General features: G+C 48.6%; 1 protein-coding gene across 1 annotated transcript in view; it reads right to left on the reverse strand.

Annotated features, from left to right (window-relative positions):
* The window catches only part of EPHB1 (EPH receptor B1), a 466,102-nt gene that overhangs the window by 295,774 nt on the left and 142,404 nt on the right, over positions 1-27,924 (reverse strand). Inside the window, exon 3 of the mRNA NM_001192829.2 lies at positions 5,857-6,538. Within this exon, the coding sequence (NP_001179758.2) occupies positions 5,857-6,538 (682 nt within the window). The remainder of the gene's footprint in view (positions 1-5,856; positions 6,539-27,924) is intronic.

Genomic DNA, 27,924 nt, shown 5'->3' on the forward strand with positions numbered 1-27,924 from the left:
CCACTGACTTGAAAGAGAACTGAGGCCCAGGAGCATTCGGGTACTGTCAACACAGCTTGTCAACGGGCCAAAGCATGGAAACCAAACGCACACCATCAGAGCTCCTGGGGCCCAGAATCGAGGGACCGCACTCCAAGCAAGTTCAGATTCACTGGGAGTTTTCTCTATACTTCCAACTCAAAAGTGGCAAGGAAGTTTGTGCTGAGATATGTGTGTTCAGGTTCTGCACACAAGACCATCCAGCTCCAGAGAGAGGCAGGACCAGGGAGAAAAGGGGGTAAGTCTGACAACAGCACTGCCTCGGAGGCCCATGTTATTCCTTGAGGCCAATTACTGAGCCATAACCAGGACTCCATCCTGCAGCCCTGCCACCCTCCCTGTCCTTTTCTAGAAGCACAAAGCCTTTAGACCCTCATCCTTCCCAGGGAGCTTTGTGTCACTTACCCCCGCTACGGATGCCATGACCCTTTGGATGGTCCAGAGGCAGGTCAACATGTCAGAGCATCTGACATGGTATTGAGAGATGATACTGCTTCCAGAGAGATTAAAAAGAAGATGGGGGTAGTCAGCATGGAGCTCTGTGATGTACAGTGCAGAAACATAAAACCACAGAGCACGGTTGCACGGAGCACCCGGACCCAAGAAACACAAGGGGTGACACAGGTACAGAGAAGGTGTTCATTGGAGAAGAGCTGAGAGGGGGTTGCTATTCCTGAAAACATATTGCATATCCAAGGATGGTTAATTTCAAGATAAACCAGTCTCAGAAGCAGAGGCAGACAGTGGCCTCCCAGACTTGAGTTCCGATCCCAGTCTGACATCACCCAGCAGGGCTCCCTAGACTGGTGCCCCCCGATGCTCTCTGTCTGCCTGCTCTCCATGGATAAAGAAGGTGGCCAGAATAGTTGGCCTCTTGGTATTCTGCCCACTTCCACCCCAGCTTGGGCTGTTTCAGACTCCATAGTTCTTCCTGGGCCCAAACTGGACTGCTCACAATGTGATGTACCCAACCACCTCAATAATGATCTTGTGGTGCCTTTGTCATCATCTTTAATAATGTTTACTAAGTCATGGACTTCTAGCCAGGACAGCTATCATGCCCAGAACATTCTCAGCAACTTCAGCACTGACCTGGGAGAATCATGATTGCTTAGTCAACACCAGTGGAATCTGGGTACTTCTAACCTGTCCTTTAAAGGCAGAAGGGGCAGCGCAGAGCACAAGGGGATTTGGAACTCAGAGCTGCCCCTCTCCTGTTCCCTGGTTGTCCCCTGTAGCCCCCAGAGTCTGGGCTGTGCACCCCCACACAGTATGCTGGAGTCGGTGAGGCAGACAGCATCCTTCCAGCTGCTTGCTGTTGCTCATGCTGGGGTCACAGCCCATTACATGCAGCCTATTACATCAGAGTCCTCTCTGGAGGGCACTGGGCAGGGCCACCGTGGAGGCCCAAGAGGTTTCTAAATGAAGTAGCCTATTGGGAAATCCTATTATGAAGCTCATCTTACAGGACTGCAGTGTTAATAACTCTGGCCTTCCCCAGCGCTGAGCTGAGCGGGTCTCCCTGGGGCCTAGGAGGAGGCATCTAGACTGTGGCCTTCCTCTCAGTCACCAGCCAACAGCTGATGGGCCAGAGAGCAGAGCAGAAAGTCTTCCCAGTGCCCCTGAATGTGGTCACCTGAACACACACACACACACACACACACACACACACACACACACACACACCCAGCCAGGATGAGGAGGCAGGAGGACACCTAGAGCTGGGACCAGCAACCCTAAGGGCAGTGGAAATAGGCCCCAGAAACTTCTCTTTTCCACAAAGAGCTAAACTAGATACATTTTTCTCCCCTTTCAAATCCTGCAGATTTTTTTGTCTTAGCTCCCCAGGTTTATAAACTGGCTCTCTCCCAGGCTGCTCAAGTTGACAAAAGCACTGAAATTACTGAAAGGTTCAAAATGTCTCTTGGATTTCCAGGCATGAAAGAATTTACATGTAGGTGGAAAATCACCAAGGAAAACAGTCCCTCCCAAGGAAGACAGGGGAGGAAGGGAGGAAAATGAGACCTGGAGGAGGGGCAGGAAGTGTGGGTGAGGGTGGGGGACGCCGCACGGACAGTGCCCGTGAGGTCTCAGGATTCAAGGCAGGGCTCTGATGGATACCAGGGAACAGGAGAGACACGAAACAGGGGGCAGAAGAACCAAGAACAGAGCTGTTCTTCTTTAGGAACTGCCAAGGCCCTGCCAAAACCCAGAGTTGGAATGATCTTAGCTGACCTCCGAGACCAGTGCAACATTTTAGGGACCACAACACAGAGGGAGCTTGCCAAGCACTAGTTCTTGGCCTCCCTGGTCCAGGGACAGTCAGGCTATAGGGATTCACATGGAGAATCGACTCAGCCATCAACCTGAGCAGGGAAGGCTTGAGGGTGGATAAAGACAAAGCCATGATTTCTCATTAATCGGCTATACTATCAGCATAAAACTTGAAGCTGGGGCAGATAGACCATTTTGCTAGTAATCAACAGTTTCACAGAGATAAATGCATGATGGGTCAGTCACTGGTGGGGTCGACAGGCTTCTGGGATTCTGCCTGATTGGTCTAACCTATGTGTACAGAAAGGATGAGGCTGGAACAGGCCTTGGGCCATGAAGCCTCTAGAAAGTGTGTGAGCTGCTTGCTGCACATTCTGATGTGCAAGCTCCCCAGTGGCTTCCTCTGCTTGCCACCCCCTCCCTCCTCACAATAGGAATGGCTCTAGGCCAAGGCCATTCTTTGCTGGCCACCTAATTGGTCTCCAGGTGCTTCTGCAAAACCAAGCAACTGGTCATCATGACTCTGACAGGCAAGGGTTTAACAGAGGCATAGTGAAAGTCAGAATAAGATTCTTGCCCATGATGAAAGTCTGTCCTGCCAGAAAAACAATACAAAGGATATGCTTTCTGCCACCCCATAGAGTCAACACATGCAAAAGCTCAGATTCAAATATCCAGAAAAGAAAATTGATCAGCTTGACACAACTGTGTGACTCACGGAACCATCCAGGCTTCTCCCAGCCGGGCCCTGGGGCATCAATTCTCAGGGCTGTGCTGAGAGAGAGCAGCTTGCCTCCCTTCTCAGGTCTTACCAGGACCGCTGATGGAGACTCGCTCCTTCTCACTCACAAGTCTCTACTGCATCCCCCGATCTCCACGCTCTCAGTAGTAGGCTATACTAGGCAGGCAATTGTGGAGGATCACGGTGCCCACCTGACAGGCCAGCATGAGAATCCAGAATGAATTGAGCATGTTGCCTTGAAGATACACCCCAGGAACCAGTTACAAATACCTCCCCAAGCACTATCCATCCCTATCCAAAAAGTACAGAATCTACCCAAGGCCCTTCACCTTCCTGGGCATCCCACTGCTGTGAGCCCTAGAGAGGTAGAGGTTGGTCTCAGTCATCAAGCCCAGGTTACTAGCAGAGCCAAGGGCAAAGAATTCAGAGGATTCAGCTTAAAATTTTTGAGACAGAAAAAAAGGTGCCTTTCTAGAGCGCTGAGCCCAGCCAGGCTGCTGGGCTGCAGGACCTAAGGTACTGCCTGGCTCGCTACTCTCTGCTCTTAGAACTCCACCAAAATGTGGCTTCCTGTGTCTCTGAAATGGCAAAATCATGGTGCCCAGGGCTCCCCATCTCCTCCAGCTTCCAATGAGTTTGCAACAAGCAGAGTGTGAAGTCAAGTCAGGTTCCTAACAGCTCTAGATTAGAAACATCCACCAAACGTCAGGAGGAGGCTGAGGCTAAGTAGACAGGATGGAAAGCAGCCACTTGGTTTTACACATTTGCCCCCATAGGCCCTCCCAGGACAACCACAGGAGGTGACTGAGAAGCAGCAGGCACTGCAGAACCCTCCCAAAAGAGAAAAGTTCCGATTAGCCCAGAGAAATGAGAGCCTGTTCCCAGAGTCCCAATTAAATCAGAACCAATCAATACTTTCTCTGGTTCCTGCTGTTCTGCTCAGGAAATAATGAGAAAAACAAGGGCCCCAGCCAGCAAGCGTGGGATGGCAGCCCTTTGAAGTCTGGAGAAATCACCCCTGCTATCAAGAGTGTGCCTGGCAGCTGTGGCACCTGCAACTAAACTCAGCCTGGCCTGGGTCCCCAAGTAGACCCGACACATGCTCAAGAGGGCACTGCCCTCCCACCCCCAACCAATGGGACAGGGGAGCATGGGGGGACCAGGCCGGCTGGTATTAAACCAGTCCGTGTTGATTCACCACTTGATCTGTCACTCTCTCTCCTCTGTTTCTGCATCATCCATCATGGCACCATCACCAAGAAATCCAATAAAGACACAAAGGCGCAGCTCCCTGCTCTCAGCAGGCCTCAGAAAGGCTGTGAGCGCCCCCGCCCAGGCAATGAGCTGAGTCCAAAGGACTGCAGAGTTGGTGGGCAATAGCAGTACTCTGCCTGGCACCTCCCCTGCAGGTGGTTGGTGACTAAAAGTGGAGAAGGAGACACACAAAGGATGCTCCATTGCTCAGGCAGGGTGGGGAGGGCGACAGGGGACAGCTGGCACGAAGCTCATGATGGAGAAAATGGAGCGACTATGGCTCCCTCCAGGCTTCCCTGGTGGCTCAGTGCTAAAGAATCTGCCTTCCAGTGTAGAAGACATGAGTTCAATCTCTGGGTCTGGAAGATCCTCTGGAGAAGGAAATGGCAAACCACTCTAGTATTCTTGCCTGGGAGATCCCATGGACAGAGGAGCCTGGTGAGCCACAGACCACAGAGTTGCTAAGAGTCAGACAACTTAATGACAGAGCACACACACTTGCACAGCTCCCCCCATCTCCACGTGGTCTCCAAAGGACTGGGGGCAACCCGAGTAAGGAGTCAGGGTCAAGGTGGTCATTTCTGAGGTCTGTGTGGGAAACCTTGCTTTTGAAAGACTCTGAAACTTTGAAGGCCACAAGAAAAAGATAAAAATAAAGGAAAATAGTCTTCTCTTCTTCAACTTGGGTTCCCCTCTGTTTGGCTTCCATGTGCTCAGGCAACAGATGAGCCATGGACCCTCTTGATCTTTCTATTAACTCCCAGAGAAAGCCGAGTCTCCAGCCAGTTCAGCATATTTATTGCCATAGACTGGACATGTTCTCTCCTGGACTGAGGAGGGCCAATATGAGGACAGGGTACCCTGACACCGCCAACTGCAAAGTCACCATCACTCTGTAACGTCCTGAAGCAAAAGTAACAGAAAACTTGGTACTATACCACCCCCATTCCAACACATTCATCTCCTTCCAGGACCTACTAATGCTAGGCCCCATCCCTGCCCCATGGCCTGGCACTAAGTCCCTGGAGGAAGACAGCCAAGCCAGGAGGCTTTGAGTTAATGAGCTGCATGGGTTCAGTACCAAGCTAAGTGATGTGGGAGCTGGACTGAAATGAACAAAAATATTTTCCAAGTTCAGTTGCTTCTCAATTACCCTTGAGTGACTTATCCATGACAACCCAAATAATCCATGCCTCAGAGCACAGGGCTAGACAGGATGCAGGGGTGTGTGTGTCTGTGTCTGTGTCTAAAAGAGGGAGAAACAGAGAATATGAGTGTCAATGTTCCCAAAACTAAATATACATGAGTGGTTATGATCCCCCGTTTGGAATTTTCCCCATCTCTTTCCTCTACTCGGATACAGAAATTCTGGTTGAACACAACTGGAAAACCATCAGGCTTAGCACTGGAGATGGAGGTTCTCCAGAGCTTTAGAAGAAGCCATTAGGCTCTTCTGTCCCTATCTGATCCAGATATGGATGTGGGGACTCCTGACTCCTGATTTCTTTGCTGCAGGAAGGAGAGGCCTCAAGAGCCTCAGGGCTTACCCTTGCAGGCCACGCTGTTCTCGGGTTCATAGCCAGGCTTACAGGTGCAGCGCCCGATGGGCACCATCCACTCCCCGTCCCCGTTGCAGTAGAGTTTAATGGGCACATCCACTTCCTCTGCATTGGGGATGCACGTGCCCCGAGCAATGACCAGAGATGTGCTCTCTGCCCCAGTCATAGTCTCTGGGAACACTGCAAAATTTTGCACAATGCTGGGACACTTTTTGAAGAAGACACGGACAGAAAGGAGAGACATACAGGCTCCATAATCCTGGAAAGCGAGGTAAAAACCATTCCGTGTAAGAGGCCCAAAGCTCCTGACTTCTGTGTTGACCTTCATCAATCTTCCCCCAAAGTCCACCTGAGAGAAGCTCTCATCTGCTGCAATAGTGTCCACTTTGAGGTAGGGGGCCTCGGACCAGAAGGCCGACTTCTTGGTGGCAATGACAGAGTCAGTCTCGTAGTAGTACAAGTTGAAGGTCTCCTTGCAGGAGCCTGGGACGTTGGGGAGGCTGCTGCAGTCCCTCACAGTGAAGCGCATCTCCGTGTAGATGCGATGGGCCCCCCGCCGATTGATGAAGGTGGTGAGCAGCCAGTTGTTCTGATTGGGCTCGAAGACATTACACACCTGGTAGGTGCGGATGGTGTTCAGATTTTCATCGTAGCCACTGACTTCTTCCCACTGTACCAGGCCGGCCAGGCACACACATGGAAAACACAAAATAGAGGGTAAGAAGACAAGGAGAGGCAGAGCAGAAGAGAAGTCTGGCACTGAGGGGGCCTTACGAGCTCACCAGTGTAACAGCTTGACTTGAGAAATGAACACACTTAACCCTAACTTGCATTTAAAGATCTCCTTATGGGCACATTTCAGGAGATTCCTATGTAGTCCATCCCAAAATATAACAGACTTCACTGTATAAAGCTTCCCATCACCTAACCCACAACTCTCATGCTGTGACAGTGACTCATTATGTCCACAAGGAACATTACATCCACCTGCAGCTTTGAGTCCCATATGATGGCAGAGACTTTCATCCTCAATGCCACAGCCTCTACTCTCAGTAGTCACTCTGGGGATCAGGGGTCTGATCACATGTCACCACCATCCACCTGGGAAATCCTCATTTCTGAACCTAATTTCTTTATTGTGGTACAACTCCTTTATATCTCCAAAAATCATATGAATATAAAGTTTTTCAGAATTTTTCAACAAACATAGATTCACAAAAACTTTTGTTTTATGACATCAATCTCTTTGAAAGAGCTAGACTGTGAAACTGGGAACAGCAGAATTGCTGAGAGATCCTAAATGAAGCAAATTAAGCTTCCTTGTGTGCATACTTTGAGCAAAGATGCGATGGAAGAGAATGTTGGAAGGCGTAACTTAGGGAGTAAAGAAAGCTTCGGAATAAGGGAAATACAACTGTGATTCCTGTTGAAAAAGAGTTCTCTTATAATCAGCAGTCCTGTGGATCAGAAGGAAAATAATGTCTCTCAATCATACCAACAGTTCCCCCAAAGAACTAGCTTACCATCACCAATTTATAGGTGCAATTCATCATTCAATTCAACTCACCCATGCTCACATCGCCATAAAGGATATGGAGAAGACAGGAGACAGAAACAAGTGCTTTGAATGGCTGAAGAAATTCACTTAGTAACTTATTTTAGTAACAGGCAATAAGGGAAGAGGGTCGGTCTGTAAAGACATGGCTCCCTTCATGAGCCACCCAGGGGGCCAAAGAAAAGTTGCTGGATCATTCGCTCTTCCCTGTTCTGAGAGAGGAAGCAGCTGCCCATACTGGGGAGTCCTCAGAACCCTGCCCTCAAGAACTGGGGGTCTTCCCAGGAGGTTCCAATGTGTTCGCTAAAAAAGTAAATAAGGGGCAGAAGAAATTCCACTTCCTAAAGTGAAAAGAGAAAATAAAGATCCTTGACTAGTTAGCAGTGATGACAAAAGAAATCAAACAGTACCATTTCTCTAAATACTGTGTTAGTTTCTTATTATTCACAGTGTACAGCTGAAATATATAAATGAGAATTCTTCATTAAAAGAACCAAAAACTAATCAAGTGTTACATGGGAAACACACTAGGATTTCTTCCTGCACAGAATTAATTCTCTGCAGGAGCAAGAGGCAAGGCAGAGGCGAGGCTGTCCTTCAAAACTGTACCAGGGCTTCTGAACACCAGGCATGGAGCAAAGGGAAGAACACCTGGAGACCTGGCCCTGCCCACTCAGGCCTGTACAGCGACCCCCAGTGACACTCCTCCCCAGACCCCTTCCAGCACTCTCAGGAGGCCCAGTTCCCTCCCCAGTCTGGAGTTTTAGTGGGCTTCTTCCAGGATCCTTGCACACAGCCAACCTCACCTGCATTTTGTTTAATTTCTTATCCAATCTCTAGATGTTAAGGTACACTTTTTAGATTTTTTTTTTTTTTTGGTGTTATATTCTATTTAAATGTGTTTTTTAAAGTTACATTCTGCTTGCCTGGTTTTTTGGAACCAGAAAGTAAATACATTAGGGAGAAGTCTTTGCTAGCAGTTTTTTTAGTTCAACTGTTCAGATCTCCCTCCCTTTTCATGGCTGTTTTGAAATTACATTTTCCCAGTTGACTCTACATGACTTTAGACGGAAGGACAGGATTTTTTTTTTTTTTTTTTTTCTGTTCTGCAATTGTTTAAACACAGCAGGTATCACAATACATCATTTCACTGGGCTGTATGAGGTTTCAGCACAAACATGGGGCTCCTTTGTCAATGCACAGGTGAAGCCTGAGGCCCACTTAAGATGGGGACCTTGAGCCACCCAAGACTAATGCAGCTCTGCTATATGAGAGCAGGACAGGAAGCCCACCATTTGGGGCTCATCTTAACACTAAGGCTGTCACCACTAGCCTGTCTCAAAATAGACAGAATGAGGATTTACACTCTTGTGGAGCTGGGATATTGAGAACATTTATCTTAGAAAATGACATTGATTGGTATTATACGACCCAATAGAGGTAATTGTTTCCATCATTAACCTCGCTGGGCCTCAGTTTTCTCATCTGTAAAATGAGGAATCATACTGGGTGACCTGGAGTCATAAAAGTCTACAGATCTAATTGATTCCATGACAGCTCCTAAGGGAGTGATCAAAGCAAATTAGAGGGAATACAGCTGTATATTCAAAGGGAAAGAGCAGAAAGAAATTGAGAGAAAGAAAAATAATTCCTCATTGTTTGGGGAAAGGCTGTGATGAAGTCTCTTTCCCTTTTTTATTCTTCTGCCTGCTAGAGCTACAGGGGTTAGAAACACAGCAATCAGAGTGGGCTGGAGGAAACACAAATACTCTCTGAGCAAGGGGCAATTAGGATTGTGGGCCTTGAAAGAGAAGATTTGAGTAAGTCAAGATGAGGGTGAAACAGCATTCCCAGCAGGGAGGCCAGACATTATTATTTGCTTGTGATACTTGGAATCAGTGTCATTGCTTTATAGTTCTACTTCATGCATCCATCAGTGAAAAAAAATATTTACTGAAGGCCAACTTTATGCCAGGCATTCCATTAGTCACTGGGGATGCAGAAATATGAAGCTTATAATCTAGCGAGAAAAACAGAAATTAGACAAATGGTTATTAAAATATCTAAATTATTACAACTGTGCTAACTGCTGTGAGGGAAAATTTCAGGATGCCAAGAGGCCTGGCAGAGATGACCCTCCAAGCTGAGAGGGATGGGTGGATAGAAGTCAGCCAGGAGAAATGCGTGTCTGCTGCCAGCAGAGAGGGGAGAAGAAGGGACAGAGCACTGAGGCCCAAGGACAGCAAGTGCAAAGGCCCTGTGGTGGAGAGAAATGTCCTGGCACCACTGAGGAAGGAAGAATCATTAAAAAAAAAAAACTAGAGGTAGCAGGAAGAAGACCGCAGACAGGGTGAGTCTGATGGAGAACTTGGAATTTCACCCTGAGAGTTGAGGCACTGATAAGTTTGAGGGAGGAAAATATAGGTGACCAGAGCTGAGTTTTTTAAAGAGTTCTCTGAGGCAAAGTAGAGCCTGGGTTGGATGAGCACATGAGCAGGACAACCGGCCTTCGTTTTCCTGCTTCAAGTGAGAGATGGCAGAGGGTTGGACCAGACCGCTGGAAACTGAAAGTGTATCTTGGGGCAGAAATTCTAGGTTCTCATCACGTTGAGGTGGGGTGATGGGGTGAGGGACAGAGAGACGGTGCTTTGACCAGACCCATGTGTCCCCTTAATACTCTTTCATGCATCAGGTCTGCCTCCCTAGCCAAGCTTTGAGGGACGATGTGTCTCTAGGTGCACAGCTTCACAAATCCTTGAAAAATGGGTTTCACCAGTGTTGGATACACAACCCCGTTGGTATTCAGACCTAAGACCTGTGCTGGTTCCAGCCTCTGGGGGGCGCTCTCACTGCCCTTCCCAAAGCCAATCTCCTACTAAAGGTTTCTCAGACTCCACTTCTAGGCATTTGACATGCTGTCTTCTGTGTCCCTTTCTGTAATTATCTCCTCCCATTAAAACAACAAAACACCTCCATTTGCTTATCAGACTGGCAAAAAATTAAACAGATAAAATATCAAGTCTCTGTAAGAATATAGTGAAAAGGCCACTCCTGAGCCTATATGTGGCAGAGTAACTGGTGGGATGTTCTAAATATCAAATCAATAGGTCTCACCATTTGGAAGGTTGGCCACAAATCAGTGGGGAAAAGGTGAACCATTTTTTAAAATTGTTGTAATAGCTGGGTATCCATCTGGAAAAAACACATAATTCTACATCCATACTTCTTACCTTACTCCAGAAAAAATGTCCAGTGAATCAAAGATTTAAACATTAAAAATGAAACCATAAAAATACTAAAAGAAACCATAGAGACAATGTATGTATAGTAATGATGACATGAAACTCAGAAGCCATAAATGGACAAGTCAGCACCATACAATTTTTTTTTTAATTAACATGATGGAAATAGCCATGGTAAAATCAAAAGGAAGAGAAAAGAAAACATGCTGGGAAAAGATTTATTGCAATTTATCACAGATAAAGTGTTAATTTCCCCTAATAGATTTTTTTTTAAAAATCTATACATCAAAAAAAAAAAAACCAGAAAAATGAGCAAAGCATACTAACACTGTTTACTAAAAGAAACAGATGCAGCTCATAAACATATGAAAAGGTGCTAAACCTCATTCAATATAACCAAAATGGTAATTAGCCACATTGGGATACTTTTGACACTTTTTTCTTTTTGGTCAGACAAAAGTTTGATAACACCCCATGTTGGAGCGGGTGTCAGAGATAAGCATCCTAATAAATCGTTGGATGAAGGGTGAAGTGGTACAATCTCTATGAAAATTTTGGTTTTATTTATCAAAATTAGAAATGTATACATCACGGGAGTTGGTGATGGACAGAGAGGCCTGGCGTGCTGCGATTCATGGGGTCACAAAGAGTCGGACACGACTGAGCGACTGATCTGATCTGATCTGATCTGATACATCATTTGACCCAGAAATTCTACTTCTAGGATCAACCCAGAGTTTGATGCCAATCTGACTGCAGTCCTCGCTTCTTGGAGCTCTCAACTGGACTTTAACATGACACCTGAGACAAGGAAGTCTTCCCCATGTTAATGTGCATAGTAAACACATAAACTACTAACCACATAATTAGTAAGCACATAAACTACTAAAAATATGAAATGGGATATAGCTATACGATGGAGTACTATTTGGAAATAAAAAATAAGGAAATACTGGTACATGCAACCTCTAAACCACGGCTGCCCAGTGAAAGAAGCCAGACACAAACAACCACATATTGTATGGTTCTCTATCTACATGAGTCCAGAAAAGGCAAATCTATAGACATAAAAGTGTTAGTGTTTCCCTGACTGAGACCGTGGATGGGAAAGGAGAGTGACTGCAGACAGACATGAAGAGTCTTTTCTGGAGCTGATGGAAATGTTCTAAAAGGGGATGGTGATTACACAACTCTGTAAATTGACAACCATTGACTTGTGCACTTAAAATGAGTAAATTTTATTATATGTAACTAATACCTCAACACAGCTTTTTCTGAAAAACACTTGATTATTGGGTACAGCCTGTACCTCAACACCCAACAATGATGGCCTGGTCTCTATCATCCACACACAGTATGCCCCTGGCAACTTCATGCCCAATTTGTCACCACAATTTGCCATTTCTTCCAGAACAATGTTCCTCCTATCTGGCCTCTCTGTTGCTTTCCACTGCCATGCACTAGTCTGGCATTACCTCACTCCTGGACTCATGCCCTGGCTTGCTGTTTGGTCAGAGTAATGATAGCAGACCAGGCAAGAGATGGCCAGGGCTCGAGCCAGGGCCACATCCTCTCCCATCACTCAGAGCCAGTGCCTATTTCTGCCCCTGATGTTGTTGCTGACGTTCTGGCACCTTTCTTCTTTACCACCCTCATCCCATCTCAACTCCTCCAAGACACAGAACCAGAGAATAACAACCTGGGAGGAAGCTATGATAGGTCGTGTTGACCAAGACCTTTTGTTGACAAATGGGCACACTGCCTCTCAGAGACACTCAACAGTAGCCAAGAGTCAGGCCACTGATGGGTGGCAGAGCTGAGCTCTCTCCGCAGACATTGCTTTGAGGGGCCTCGGGTCTTATATAGGGCTTCCCAGGTGATGCAGTGGTAAAGAAACTGCTTGCCAATTCAGGAGACTCCAGTTTGATCCCTGGGTTTGGAAGATCCCCTGGAGAAGGGAATGGCTACCCACTCCAGTATTCTTGCCTAGAGAAACCCATGTACAGAGGAGGCTGGCGGGCTACACAGTCTATGGGGTTGTGAAGAGTCGACATGACTGAGCTACTGAACACAGGTCTTATTCCCCCCATGATGTCTTTCCAGCTTCTATTCAGCTACCATGTTCCCAAATGCTTAAAGTATGATTGAGCTTATTCCACACAATTTAGCATTGGATAATACAGTGTTTTGAACAATTCATTAATTGCTTTGGTTTCTGCTTCCAGGCTGTGAGCTCCTTGAGGACAGGGAATTATGTTTTGACTAATTTATTAGTTCCTGTTGACAGTGAAGTAATTCTGTGCATTTAGCCTCGCAACACTGGTATTACATGACAAGGTTTTTGTCCAGGATATCTGGGACCAGTGGAATCCACAGGCTTCTCAGGGCTCCACCCTTACTCCCTCCTCCTCTCACTTTTCATCCTGGGTGATCTCAGCCACACAGAAGGCTGTAACCACAATGGGGACCATCACTGACCTCCTCTCAGTGTCCAGAGTTATTTATCCAGCTGCCACCTGGACATCTCCAGGTAATCTCCTGGAAGTCACCACCTTGCTCTCTCTAGTCCTGCTGCAGTCTCAGAAATTCACCCCCACCCCAACACCACCTGTTCCTGCCCTGGACTTGCCCTTTGGAAGGTTGACTGCATCAGAGACTTCCTGGTATTCCCAGTGCCTAGCCCTCAATCGGAGAAGGCAATGGCACCCCACTCCAGTACTCTTGCCTGGAAAATCCCATGGATGGAGGAGCCTGGTAGGCTGCAGTCCATGGGGTCACTAAGAGTCGGACACGACTGAGTGGCTTCACTTTCGCTTTTCACTTTCATACATTGGAGAAGGAAATGGCAGCCCACTCCAGTGTTCTTGCCTGGAGAATCTCAGGGACGGGTGAGCCTTGTGGGCTGCCATCTATGGGGTCGCACAGAGTCGGACACGACTGAAGTGACTTAGCAGCAGCAGCAGCAACCCTCAATAAATACAGACAAACTGAGGGGACAAGAGAGGTCCTGGTCTGTTCCTCAGCCCCTGGTCCTTGGCTGGGGACTTAGAGGAGGTGTCACCAGGCTAACTTGTCCCTGGGAGAAGAAGAAACAAAGCAGCCTTGCACAACCAGCAGAATACTAATAGCCTTTGAAAGGGCATTATTATTGATGCCAATAGACCATCTGTCCTTGAGATAAACCTAATAAAGAAAACAATGCACCCATTAGAAAGCACTTGTTCAGGCTTTCGATCAGGACTTTGATGTATGATAAAGATGCCTCCATGTTCCTCCAGGATTTCAGTTTCTCAGACTGACTGGCTTGTTGGAATCAGAATCTGCAGGTCTATTGGTCTGGAGGAGGCTGGAGTGACTATTGACATTTGCTGTTTGGGCAACTGCATGCGTGTAAAATACACTATTCTCCTTCAAAACCACTGCCATGAACCCTATCTACTGGTCCATCGACACCACCTTCTAGGACATCCTTCTAATACATTCTTCATCCTCCAAGAATGGAGGTGGATTTCAGAAACAGACAAAGGTCATCTGGACCCCAATCTGATGAGTTAGATGGATGAGAAAGCTAGGAAATACTACATCTTGATCAAAAATTAAGAACCACTCTAAAATGAAGTTAAGAGGTTCTGATTCTACTTGTGCCTCTGAAGACAGTTCCAGGCATGGAGTTCTGGAAAGATCTATGGTTGATAGCCCTTTCTTGGACTGCTGCATTTTCCTGGGCCAACCCGGCCCCTCCCAGAATGCCCAGTGTCTGCCAGGGTGTTGTATTGAAGCAACCGCTGAGAATAAGCCATTTATACAGGGCCTGTCCTAGACACAGGCTCTTCTAGACACAGAAATCACTGAAACTGGCTTTTTGGGCTCTCTCAGTCTAACAGGAGGCTATTCTGATGGGTTTCCAACCCCGCTCATTTAACTCATTTTTAAAATAAAGAGTTGAACACCTAACACATCCCCAAGTACTGATCTAGGTGTTAGTGTGACACAGCAGGGACTAAGAGACAAAGTCCTGCCCCATGGGCCTGATAATCTAATGGAGCAAACCAGAGGATGAATGAGCAAATGAATTAGTAATTTAAAGTTGAACAGTGTTAAATACTACTGAGGAGCAGGAAGGGGCTAGCAAGCGACAGCTGGCAGCAGGGTTGTCAGAGATCTCCTTTCGGGCAGAGATTTGAACAACTCTCAGGAGCCCCCAGCTTAGGGGGGAGATGAGGGAGGAGCACTCCAGGCTCAGGGAATAAGAACAGACTCTCCGGAGCAAGAATGTTCCTGGCACATAGCCGAGAAAGCCAGGATGCCAGAGTGGCTGCCAAGTGGCACAGGGTAGGGGAAAGGTGGGAGGAGAGAAGGTGGGAGAGGTTGGCGGGGACAGGCGAACCCCACTTTTGCCAGTTACAGCCCTGTGACCACACACAATTTTCTGAGCTTCAGTTTCCTCAACTGCAAAATACTCTTTGCCCTGCAGGGTGTCAGGAAGATTGAAAGATCATCATCTAGATAAAAAAACCACGTAGCACTGAGCTTGCACGTAACTACCATTTACTAAGTACCAACTATCATCATTACCATCAGCAGCAGCATGGCTGTCATGTTAACCTCAGCATCCGCTTCTGACTCACGCATAAAGGTGTAAAAATCGTCTCCTCCATCTTAGATAAATAATCCTGTCATTCAGTCAGCAGGAAACGCCAAGACTAAAAAGCTGAACTCAGTCTCTGTACAGACCCAGAGGGACAGCCAGTAGCCTTCTCTCTGCCTCTCCCAGAATCTCCAGGACTGCCTCTGGCCAGGTTTCAGCATGGGTCCCCTTCTCTCATCAGGCAATCCCTAGGTCACTGTCAGCCACCAGTTCAGACCACAAGGAGACAAAATTCGACACAACTCACAGACTTTGGTCCCATGTCTACATTTGGGCACAAACTTGTGTTTGAAGGAATCTGCTATTTTGCAAATGGTTGCCATCGCTATGCCCCATAGGATCCTAACTCTCCTGGCACTGCCCAATTGAAATGAAGGAAGGGGGCAGGGCACAATCTTTGAAAGAACGACATAGGCCCTGCATGTGTTCTCAGTCGTTCAGTCATGTCTGACCTTCTGCAGTACCAAGGACTATACCCCACCAGGCTCCTCCATCCACGGGATTTCCCAGGTAAGAATACTGGAATGAGTTGCTATTTCCTTCTCCAGGAGATCTCCCCACACAGGGATTGAACCCACATCTCCTGAGTCTCCTGCATTGGCAGGCAGATTATTTACCACGGAGCTACCTGGGACCTCGATTAGAACCAAATAGGTTTAAGATGACCACAAGTCGACTTCCACTGGATCTTGAGCCTCAGTACACACTCACTGTAACACACCAGCAAACTAAATGACACATCTGCCAGAGCCAAGAGAGTTCCAAGGCCGACTATCAAAGACCAAAAAGTAGGCAGGGCCCCAGTTCCTGGAAATCTCTGCCTTTCCCCAAAATTACTGGACTAATCCTCCCACTCATTAGCCTGTGATATTACCCAGCCTATAAAAGCTAACCACATCATTTTGGGAGACTGCTCTCACCTTCCGAGATGGCCCATACTCTTGTCTGTGGAGTGGTTTTCTCTCTAAATAAATCCACTTCTTACCTATCACTTTGTCTCTCACTGAATTCTTTCTACAATGAGACATCAAAAACCTGAACCTCATTAAGACCTGAGACCAGGTGTGTGACTTCAGTTAAAAGACTGTGGATTCAAGTCCCAGTCTGAGTTACACAGTATCACAATCAAGGAAAATTCAAAGTTCTGCTTTTAGGTTCCCAGTAAAATATGGCTGCCCTCTGAACAGGAAGAGAAGCCCACTGAGGCCCGGGAAGCACAGAACATACAGGAGGCCAGAGACTCCTCAGGGCTGCAGATTGCTCTGATGGGACTGGAGCCAGCATCACTGGTTGCCCTGGATCCTAAGGACACAGGTCCTATGTAGACAGTAAACTAAGCCTGAAAAAGCTTGGATATTAGACAAGCTCGAGGGCTAATTAAAATGTAAAATGTAGTCCGTGGGGCATAAACTCCTACAACCCCAGAGGGATCTACCATTTAGCGCACCAACCAAGCAAGGCAGCCATTTACTCAGGGGCTCCCCTGAGGACTGTGCGCACCACCTCACCTCCCAACATGCTCCATTTACCTCCCAGATGTGCTGAGCTGCTGGGGGGACATGGATGGCCCCTATTCATTACCATGGCCCTATGTAATATGCCAAGGAACTGGGCACCTGGCTTGGGGCGGGCACTGCTTCTGAGAGCCCAGAGCTCTGAAAGGGCACAAAGCAATGAATTTCCTAAAGGGGCAGAAGACAAGAGTATGGGGGCAAAGAACACAATTAGCATATGGAAAGAATTAGAGTCTGGAAAACATGGTCATTGCTTCCCAAGGCAGTCTCAACAAAATTCTTCTGGAAGTTTGGATGGTGGAAAAATGCAAGAAATACTGTGCTGAGGTGAGAGTGAGAGAGATGAGCCCAAACATGATCTATCCAGACTGCCTGGAAGTGTCTGTGTCAACCAACAGTGGGTTGGGATAAAGCAGCCCTGCTGTCACCCTGCCAAACCCTGACCCTCAGGAGTTCAATGCACAGGCTCTGGAGTCAGTGAGACCCAGCCCTGTGACCATGGCACACCCCTAAACCTCCCTGAGCCTCAGTCTCCACCCCAGACACAGGGATACTCAGAGTATGGAACTACTTCACCAGATGGCTGTGAGGATTAAATGGAAAATGCATGTGAAGGACCTCAGCCTGATCCGAGATCCCCATGAGTTGTGGCTATCAGCCACAGCCTTAAGCTTAGCCCCTCTGAGCTCCTGGCACTTTTCTTAGAAAGACTGCTCTCCCTCCATGATATGTATGATCTATGATTCTCTCCTGTCCCTCTAGTTGTCTGCACCTAAGCATCATCTTAACCCACTCCAGTGTTCTTGCCTGGAGAATCCCAGGGATGGGGGAGCCTGGTGGGCTGCCGTCTATGGGGTCGCACAGAGTCGGACACGACTGAATCGACTTAGCAGCAGCAGCAGCAAGCAAGCATCATCTTTGATGTGTGCACACTTGCATGTGTGTGCATGCATGCTTGTGGGTATATGCATGACTGTGGGTACTGTATGAAGTTGGGGACACTGACTATGGCCTAAGCAGGGCCTGTGTGCCCTCCCTTGGGTATATGCCCACCCATCAAAGGCCATAGGAACCCTGGTCAGCTCAGACCACTCCCAGCCAGTGAGTGCCCCGCACTGCTCAGAGACGCCATGGCTATGGGCCAAAGGAGGCATTCATAGAAGGCAAGGCCAGCCAGCCCAAGGTCCAGATGGTCTGCATCTCGGCATCTGGGCACATTTCACACTCTGGTCTCTGCCAGTGCACCAGGAGAAACACTGCAGGCTTGCGCCTCGGGAGGAGGCTCCTTGTCCACAGGACCCGGGTTGCTGTAACTTCCCCCAGGCAGCAGCATTTGGTACCAGGCCCTGCCTGGAGTGGGGTCCTCAGCCATTATGACAGCTGCTGCTGCTGTTGACACTGAAACAGTGACAAATTCATCCTTCTGACAAGATCCCTTTAAATAATTCAAAGGGAGCTGGGGATTAAGACACTGTTTCTCTCTGTCTCTGTTGAGATTTAAAACACCTCCAGCTGGGGTATTTAAAGAGCATATAATGGGCTACCCCTCTTGGGTCTCCCCTCCCCCTTTTCCTCCTCTTTCCCATTTCCCAAACTCACCCGTCCCCCCACCCCACCAGCCAGCCCTGTAACAAGGAGGCCCAGAAAACAAGAAAGAAAAAAAAGGAGGGAACCAGTGCTTGGCTGGTCACTATGGCAACAGCGGCAGGGTATTCAGCTGTCATTATCCCAGCGCCTCACACATGTGATTATCTTAAGCTGTCGATTGAATGCGGTCCTCACTGCTGCCCAACAAGGCCTTGTCGAACAAGGCAGGGGCGGGAGCTGCCGGCCCCAGGCCCCACCAACCCGGTGCTGCTCTGCCCAGGCCTGCTCTCCATCATCGCTGAGGAGCAGTTACCCCTGAGAGAGACCAATGGCATTTCCCTTCAGCTTGGATGGATTTCCGCTCAGAACACAGAGCAGAGGCCAGGACCCTAGGTTACAGGCCAAGGAGATGGGCTGTCCACTCCATGGGTGCAGAGTTTTGAGATTGGGTCAGGCTGGCCGTGGCCAGTGGGAAGCATCCTGGAAACAAGGGAGCAAGGCACGGGGGGAGGAAGAGACTGGCCTTCCTAGAGGAGCTCCTGGCGTCATGCCCATTCTCAGGGTGCAGGAAACTCAAATCTGGCCTTAGAAGGGGACACACTCCCCCCATCCTTCCCTCTCCCCAACGGTGGGAATGTGGCCACTGTGTGTGATCTACTTCAGAAACCATGGCTGCTGGAGCTTGGTTGGATAAGCCTGGGGAGGGCTTTGATCTCATGCCTTTGCCTCCTGGACTTTGCTTCTGATTGTTTCTGGGCTGAGGTTCCCAGGTCTAACCCACATTCTCTGAAAGACACAATCACTGGTCACCCCCTACCAGGCACCACCCCCGCCAGGCATCACTCCAGGTCTTCCATTGTTCCTTTCAAAACTGGGCTCCCAGAATAAGCCCATTTCTGCAGACGTGCTCAGGTGGGAACAGCATGGTGGGGCCACCATCACCTGTGACTTGCATCTGCCCTTCCTGTACCTGCATGGTGTAGTTGGTCCCCAGGAATAGGTAACCAGCCACTCACAAGACCCCACCTGAGCCACTGCCCACCTGGCTCACCGTGGCTCGTTTGCACCTAAATGAAAGTTTGGACCTTTAACACTGACCATGACATTTTGAAGGCAGAGCTCTCACTCGGCAAGATAAGCCTGAATCTTGACTCCAAAGTCGTTCACGTTGGTTGTCCTCTGTGACACTGGGAAACATGTTGGGCACCCCTGTCTTCAGCAGGAAGAGAGGTGAGTGGGACAGTACATATAGAGAGGAGGGTGCGCCACAACTAGACCCCCCCCCTTCTATCAGCAGAAGAGCACCTCAAATGCAAGAGGAGCCGGTTCAGCCCAACTGACACAGCGTCACTGGATGGAAACCAGCTCACCTCTCTCCCTTCCCAGGAGTCCTCACTTCCTTAGCATTCACCAAGACCTGGGGGCAGGAGCTAAGCACACACTCCTTCATCATCCCTTGGAGCCACCCATCTCCAGGGACCACCTGCATCCTCCTCTAGCTTCCTGGCCGGGCCTCACCTGCCCTGGGAGTGGGGTCACACACTCAAGGCTCCCCCTGGACTTGCTACTACTCTGCCTCTAAAGCCCACACATTACACAGCACCTGTTCCACACCTCTCCAAACAGCTTGCTTTGAAAAGTGACCCATGGGTACTTAAGTGTATGTTTCACTGGCACTTGGCTTTCAAACCTACCCTTTCCCTTTGTAGAAAACAGAGATTTTACCTTTCCTTGCCCTCTGTTCCCTCGTTTCTTGATGATGTATGACTCGCCCTTCCTCACTCTCATTCAGGGGCAGAAGCACAAGAGTGAGCTCCACAGTCAGACAGGCCTGGGGTCAGTCTCAGCAAAACCCCTAAGCAGTTCCGTGACTTTGGATCCTTGTCCACAAGCTCAGTGTCTGCTCTGCAAATCTGGAAAATGGGAGAAACACTCCCTGGCATGCACGGTCCTGGTGAGAATTCGATGCGGTGGTACCACTGATGTCCAGTGCCCGGGACACAGCTGGTACTTCACTGACAGTAATTAGCAGTAGCAGTCGTTATCACTATTCTTAATACTAGCTCTGTGAGTAATAACCAGGTGCACCCTCCGATGGCATTCTCACGAGAGCCACAACCTAACAGAAATGCTGGAGAGTTGATCTTGCATCTCAGGCCTCCCAACCCCCATCAGTTCCCACCCTCGTCCCAGGCAAGTTAAGTCCCTCCGACAAGAATCACTGCACTAGTCAGGGCAAGTGGTATTGACTGAGCCTTGGAGTCTACAAGGAAGCTAAACACAATTTATGCTGCCAACCACTCTGTAAATAAGATCTTACATTAGCCATGTGACAGAGGCAGAAGATAGACTCAGAAGTTAAAGAACTCAGAGGGAAATGGCAATAGACCCAGTACATCAGACTCCAAATCCTGGGCTTGTTCCTTGATGCTACCAGAAATACAGTGGGATTCAGGCCAAATGACTCTTTCACATTTGGCTGTACCTGGGGGTCAAGTCAAAGGTGTATCCCAGGGCTTCCCCGTTTCCGCACAGGTCAGGCACCTTCTTCCAGAGCCAGGCTAGAGTCCCCATCTGGCTGCTGCCAACCCTGAGCCTCCCTTCTCCACCTGTTTTACTCTGGCCCATCTTCTACAGGTCTCTTAACTCTGCTTCACCTTTCTTCTCATGCTTTGTCCTCTCCTGTAATAGATTTCTTCTTTCACCAAGGAGACCAGTGAGGAGCTGTGAGTCAGGGCTGTCAAGGCAATGAGACCCTGTGGACCCCGCTCAGCTCCATCAGGAGCCCTGTTTCCTTCCAGGGCCCTGAGGGCCACTCTGACCTTCACCAGGCAGTTGGTCCTCAGCCTCACATACCGGTGGGAGAAAGGTTCCCAGGGTTGGGACAAGGGGCACGGCAGGGTCTGCCTTCCTGGAAAAGATTTTAGAGAAAAGACATCTGTCTGTCTGGACAAATGAGGGTTAAGCCTGCCTCTGAGAGGGGGAGGGGGAATGGGTGACCTCTGGGGTTCCCTCCCGGAGTCTATGGACAGAAATATCTCTCGCTCCACTGATGAATGAGTCTGTGAGCCATTTTCAAGAGCAAGAAAATAAATCTGTCAGATAGTCAGATTCTGGTGAACCACCACAACTCCCGGAGTTCTTTAACACAGCGAGTCAAGAAGCATCTCTCCCTTAATCCATCCCGCTCTCCACTCCTCCTCACATCCCTCCCTCCACACACCTACACACAGTCATACTGCATGCACTTCTGCTGCAGGAAAGGAGAACCCTTCCAGGGCTGGAGAGTGGGCTCTTATCTAATACTCAGAAATGCATTGTCTCAGGAGACACACATGCTGACAAAGCAGAAAATGTTATCGGGAAGGGGCACCCGGGTGGGGAGCAGTAGGGTAAGGGAAACCAGGACAACTGCTCTGCCATGTGGCTCACAATCTCAGGTTTTATGGTGACAGGGTTAGTGTCCCGGTTGCCTCTGGCCAATCATCTTGCATGTGCCCATATTTGATGTGACTTGGGTCCTTCCTGGTGGCACTCACATCTCTCAGCCAAGATGGACTCCAGTGCAAAGGATTCTGGGAGGTTGTTGGACATATTATGGGTTGGAGTCTCCTTCCTCCTTTGGGCCCCTTCCAAATTATCCCAGTTAGTTTTCAGTGGCAGCATCCTGTTCCTTATCGGGACCTCTTGTTGTAAGACAATTCATGCAAGTGGTTATCATCTTGCCTGACCAAGATGAGCAGTTTCGGTCAATGGTTCCTTAACATTTCTGCAACCAGTGCAATGATTAATATTCTACTCAATGTAATAATTCTTATTCTACCCAATGACATTGCTCATCTGTAACACTCTAGTCACCTCTCTGTCAAAGGCACACACATGCCCACAAAAGAGAGCTCATGTAAAAACCCAGTGACAGCAACCACACATGATGAAGTCAGGCAGAAGAGTGCCCTTTCTGGCCCACCTTTCATCCCAGGGGATCCACCAGCCTTGGCCAACCCACCCCAGGGCTGTCACTCTTTCCAGAGCAGTGTCTGAACCCCATGGATCCCTGGGCCCATGGCTCTGTCCTGAGCCCCCAGCCTTTGTCTGTCACTGTCTCTGTCAAGCAGGTGATTTTAAACTTCCATTCCTAAAAGACATGTATTATATATTAAAAAAAAATGTTTTAAGTGCCTCAGGGTGTTTTGTTCCTCATTGCTTCATAAAAGTGACATTAATAGCCAGAGAAGAGCACTGCTGAGTGCAATTACAGAGGATGTTTCAGGTATGAAAGCTGTTTTGAGCCTGCTAATGTTTCCTAATTACAGGCCTTTTGGTAGCGAGAGAAAAAGATAAAGAGTGGGTGGGAGGCGCAGGGTGGGAGCTCTGACTTATCTCAGGGGTTTACCTGAAGAGGGCAGGGGGTGGGGGGGGGAGGGAGCAGGGCAGTTGGAGGCCCACCTGCTGGGAGGCAGGGCCCCTCGCAGTGGACAAAGCAGTACTTACTCCTTGGTAACAGCTCAGGCAAAAGATAACCACTGTGTCCTAAACTGTGAGAAAATCTTTCAGACACTGAGCCTGAATTCGACGGACCTCCAGCAACTCAAAACTGGAAACTGCGTTGGAAGCCACTCTGGAGACACTGCAGCATTTCACTAGGAGAGAGGGTACAGCGTGGTTTTCAGCAGGCAAGCAGGCAGCAGGGGGTTAGATGGCACTCTCCAGCCATGTGATCAGAAGCAATTTAACAGCTGTTCAGTGCTTCAGTTTCCTGTTCTGTAAAATGGGGCTGTTGTGAGGACTGACGTACACCTGGCTGTAAAGCACATGGGGCCTTGCGATGTAGTATTCAATTTCCTCTTGCTGTGCACAGCACCTACTGACCCGGGGAGTTTCTCTTTCAGTATCCTATCATTTTGCCTTTTCATACTGTTCATGGGGTTCTCAAGGCAAGAATACTGGACTGGAAGAAATACAAACTGAAATCAAGATTGCCAGGAGAAATAGCAATAACCTCAGATATGCAGATGACACCACCCTTATGGCAGAAAGTGAAGAGGAACTAAAAAGCCTCTTGATGAAAATGAAAGTGGAGAGTGAAAAAGTTGGCTTAAAGTTCAACATTCAGAAAACGAAGATCATGGCATCTGGTCCCACCACTTCATGGGAAATAGATGGGGAAACAGTGTCAGACTTTATTTTTCTGGGCGCCAAAATCACTGCAGATGGTGACTGCAGCCATGAAATTAAAAGACGCTTACTCCTTGGAAGGAAAGTTATGACCAACCTAGATAGCATATTCAAAAGCAGAGACATTACTTTGCCAACAAAGATTTGTCTAGTCAAGGCTATGGTTTTTCCTGTGGTCATGTATGGATGTGAGAGTTGGACTGTGAAGAAGGCTGAGCACCAAAGAAGTGATGCTTTTGAACTGTGGTGTTGGAGAAGACTCTTGAGAGTCCCTTGGACTGCAAGGAGATCCAACCAGTCCATTCTGAAGGAGATCAGCCCTGGGATTTCTTTGAAAGAAATGATGCTAAAGCTGAAACTCCAGTACTTTGGGCACCTCATGCAAAGAATTGACTCATTGGAAAAGACTCTGATGCTGGGAGGGATTGGGGGCAGGAAGAGAAGGGGACGACAGAGGATGAGATGGCTGGATGGTATCACTGACTCGATGGACGTGAGTCTGAGTGAACTCCGGGAGTCGGTGATGGACAGGGAGGCCTGGCGTGCTGCAATTCATGGGGTCGCAAAGAGTCGGACATGACTGAGCGACTGAACTGAACTGTGCCCAGCAACTATGCAGGTTTCTGGTACCCACACCCCAATTCCTCTGGAGAGGTACTCCCTCCAGCCCTTCAGCCCAAGGCTTCTGGTGGGCTCAGCCCAGCACAGGGTTGGAACACAGGCCCTGAGAGTACCACTCAGTACTTCCTGGATGCAGGGACTGGGTCAGGGCAGGTGTGGGAGCCAAACTGATATAGTCAGGCCCATTCAGAGCTAATTCCAGGGCTTCTGCTGGGGGATCCCAGAGGAGGTACTGGCTCTTCCCCAGGGGATGATGGATGAGATTGTAGGAGCTGGAGCCGCTGCAGACTTATGACCAAGAGGAAGCTCAGCAAGGAGCCAACACCAGGGGAGCAGAGAGAGGAGAAAGGTGGTGGGTGAGACACAGATTGATCTAAGGATTTGTACCCAGCCACACAGGAAGCCACATCAGCCCCTGGACCATTCATTCACATAAGCCAAGATACCTCCCTTAAGACTGACTTGTGTTTTTCTGTCCCTGGCCACCAGGAAACCCTGACTGATCCTGAAGTGTGGCTCCCAGCAATCAGTGACCAGTTCCAATGCTCCCGAGTCCCAGGCAGGGGTACCAATCTGAAAAAGGATGCCCAACTCTGTTCCCCTCTGCTTGTCTGCCCCTGCAATGGCCGGAAATTCAAACACCATACAACTCCATTCACAAAATCATTTTGCCCAGAGCTAAATGTCTCCTGGATTTGCCTAATTTAGCTCAGGCTTTTCTGTCTTAATTAGCATGATTGAGTCATCAAAAGAAGAAGAGAGAAAATCCAGGCCTCCAGAGGGTGAGTACTATGCTAACACTTTCTGAGTGTTTACCCAGGAAAACTTTTTGTCGACATGGTTGCATATACGGAATCGTTCCCATCCTCGCCCTGTTGAGCAGAGGAGACCCTGGGACTAAAGGAGTCTCGGTGATGGGCCAAGATCACATAGCCAGGGAACTGCAGAGCAGGAACAGGAGCCAGATTATTTGATGCCAGGGCCTGAAACCTTCACTGCTGCACCATAACCTTCACACCTATCAGGCCAACTAAATTTCATTGATTTTGCTTGGCCTTGGAACAAATGGGGCGCTATTAGAGTAGATTTCTCTCCTAAGTGTGCTGTCCTTACTTCCAGGATGTGGCAGCCAGTGAGGGTGCCTGGAATTGGTAGATGGGGAAAACGAACAGCCAGGAGGGTCCCCAGGAGGGCGGTGGGGAAGGACAGCCCCCGTGTGCCGCTCTCACGGGCGTGTATCCTGTTTGAGGAGTTAATTTATCAGACACATACACAGGTATTCAAATGAGGGCTGTGCCCTACACACTGGCCTCTCTGGAAGCTCTCCACTTAGTCCAATAATACTCTCATCACTTATGATCTTTCCAGAACTCTGGAAACTGCCTGCAGAGGCATAAGGTGAAAGCAGCTCATTTAACATCATACACCCACACCCACAAACACATACACTCACACATGTATCACATAGAAATACACACACACATATCACACAGAAATACTCAGATGCACATATACACACAGGCACATACACATAGACATACATATAACTGGAGATGGGCTCCCCAGGTGGCACCAGTGCTAAAGAATCCACCTGCCGATGCAGGAGACACAAGAGACATGGGTTCAATCCCTGGGTCAGGCAGATCCCCTGGAGGAGGGCATGGCAACCCACTCCAGTATTCCTGGAGAATCCCATGGACAGAAGAGCCTGGAGGGCTACAGTCCCTAGGGTCGCAAAGAGTCAGACACAACTGAAGCGACTTAGCACAGCACAGCACACATTCCTGGATACACACATATATAAACACACATTTCACATATTTATACACAGATGCACATACACACACACAGATATACGCACACGGCGCACAGGCACACAAACATGCAGCCTGCTCAACCTGAAGGCTCGTCAGGCTTGGCTCCAGACTCTTTTGCATCTTTCCTCCATCAACCTTCCCACCTTCCCATGATGAAGATTTGCCAATACTAATGTGGCAAACAGAACATGTCACAGGTTGTGAGAAGGTGGTTCCACAGGGTAGCACAGATGGAGGTGGAGTCTGGAAGCCCGTGAAGTACTCTTTCAAGGTAATTCAGGATCTGTAGATGTTCACACGGTGGCCACATGTTACACAGTCACAGACTCCCACACAGAGGCTATTGGCTGTCCACATGCAAATAGCCGAGGAGCCCTGGCAATATTCTGCAAAAGTAAAAGGCCTTGCTTTGATTTCCAACAAGCAAGCTGAATAAGCCTCACTATCAGAGGGACCCAGCTTGCCTTCCTTATCCATCACAGCCAGTGTGTGAAAGAAGCTGGACCTTCTGGAGAGCATCCTGGTCTTCTCCGTCATGCTTATCGCAGGAGAGGTAGCTCTATCTGTATCACTGATTAAATTTCTTTAAAAGATACTGACAATCAATTGGGTATTGGAAGGTCTACAAAAAACATTTTATTGGGCTACAATAAACCTAAACTGAGCATCTCCTCAGTTCAGAACCCTGGGTTGAAGATGCAGGAAGTATCATGAATGTGCTGCTCCTTCCCCCTTTTATGTGGCCGACAAACATTTACTGAAGTCTGGCCCCTGCTGGCCCGGGGACAGAGATGAAGCCACTCCTGTCTCTGCCCAGTGGGAGGAAGCACACATTAACACAGGTTTAGCTCACAGAGTGATGGTCAGTTAGGAGTTGGCAGCAAGCCTTCTGCTTTAGGAAAAGGGCCCCTACCGTGGAGTCCTGGTGGGAAGGGGCACCCTGGAGGGCTCCCCGAGGGGAGGGAAATGGAACTGACACTTGAGGGACAGACAGGGATGCAAGGGGGAGAGGGAAAAAGGAAAAGAGGGGAGAGGGCCAGGCAGCATCTAGGAACAGTGGTTGTTGTTCAGCCACTCAGTCTTGTCTGACTCTTTGTGATCCCACTGACTATAGCTCGCCAGTCTCCTCTGTCCATGGGATTTCCCAGACAAGAATACTGGAGTGACTTGCCATTTCCTTCTCCAGGGCATCTTCCAACCCAGGGCTCAAATCTACATCTCCTACATTAGCAGGCAGATTCTTTACCACTGAGCCACCCGGGGAAACCCCTCTAGGAATGGGGATGACTGCTAAGGTGGGCCACGAAACCATGAGAACTAGCACTTACTGAGCCCTGTGGCAGCTGAGCACCGCCCTGAGTGTTGACCACAGGACCTCTCAGGGCACCCTCCTGCCCAGAGCTTCACATCAACATGTGAAGGTCAGGACCCTTTTGGAGCAGGATGGTAAAGAAGGGTTAGGGAGAGGTAAGTGAAGGCAGCCCAAGGGAGGACGGTGGAATTCACAGGGTCACGGGTAAGGGTCCTGGGATGCCCTCTGATGGGAGCTCAGCCCCTCATCCTCCCAGCATCTGTTACTTCATAAATATATTTGTTATTTTCTCCCCCTACTCACCAGGTGGCCTCTGATATGGGTTAAACCTAAAGGCTTTAATTTAAAGCTGCAATTAGATTATAAAGCAACATTTTGCCATTTGAGCAGAAATACTTTCTGGTTTTGACATGCAATATTATAATCTATTTTCCAGAGATATAACTGAAAACAATTTGCAGGCTATGTGTGGGTGGGCAGTCCAAACCCTTCCTGCATCTGGCAGTCCTTGAATACAAAGGTGAAGATATCCAGGGAAACCATAAAAGGAAGTCTCCTGGCCTCTATCTGGGGAGCCTACCTCAC

Source organism: Bos taurus, chromosome 1 (genome assembly GCF_002263795.3).
Source record: "Bos taurus isolate L1 Dominette 01449 registration number 42190680 breed Hereford chromosome 1, ARS-UCD2.0, whole genome shotgun sequence".
NCBI classification, from domain to species: Eukaryota; Metazoa; Chordata; class Mammalia; order Artiodactyla; family Bovidae; genus Bos; species Bos taurus.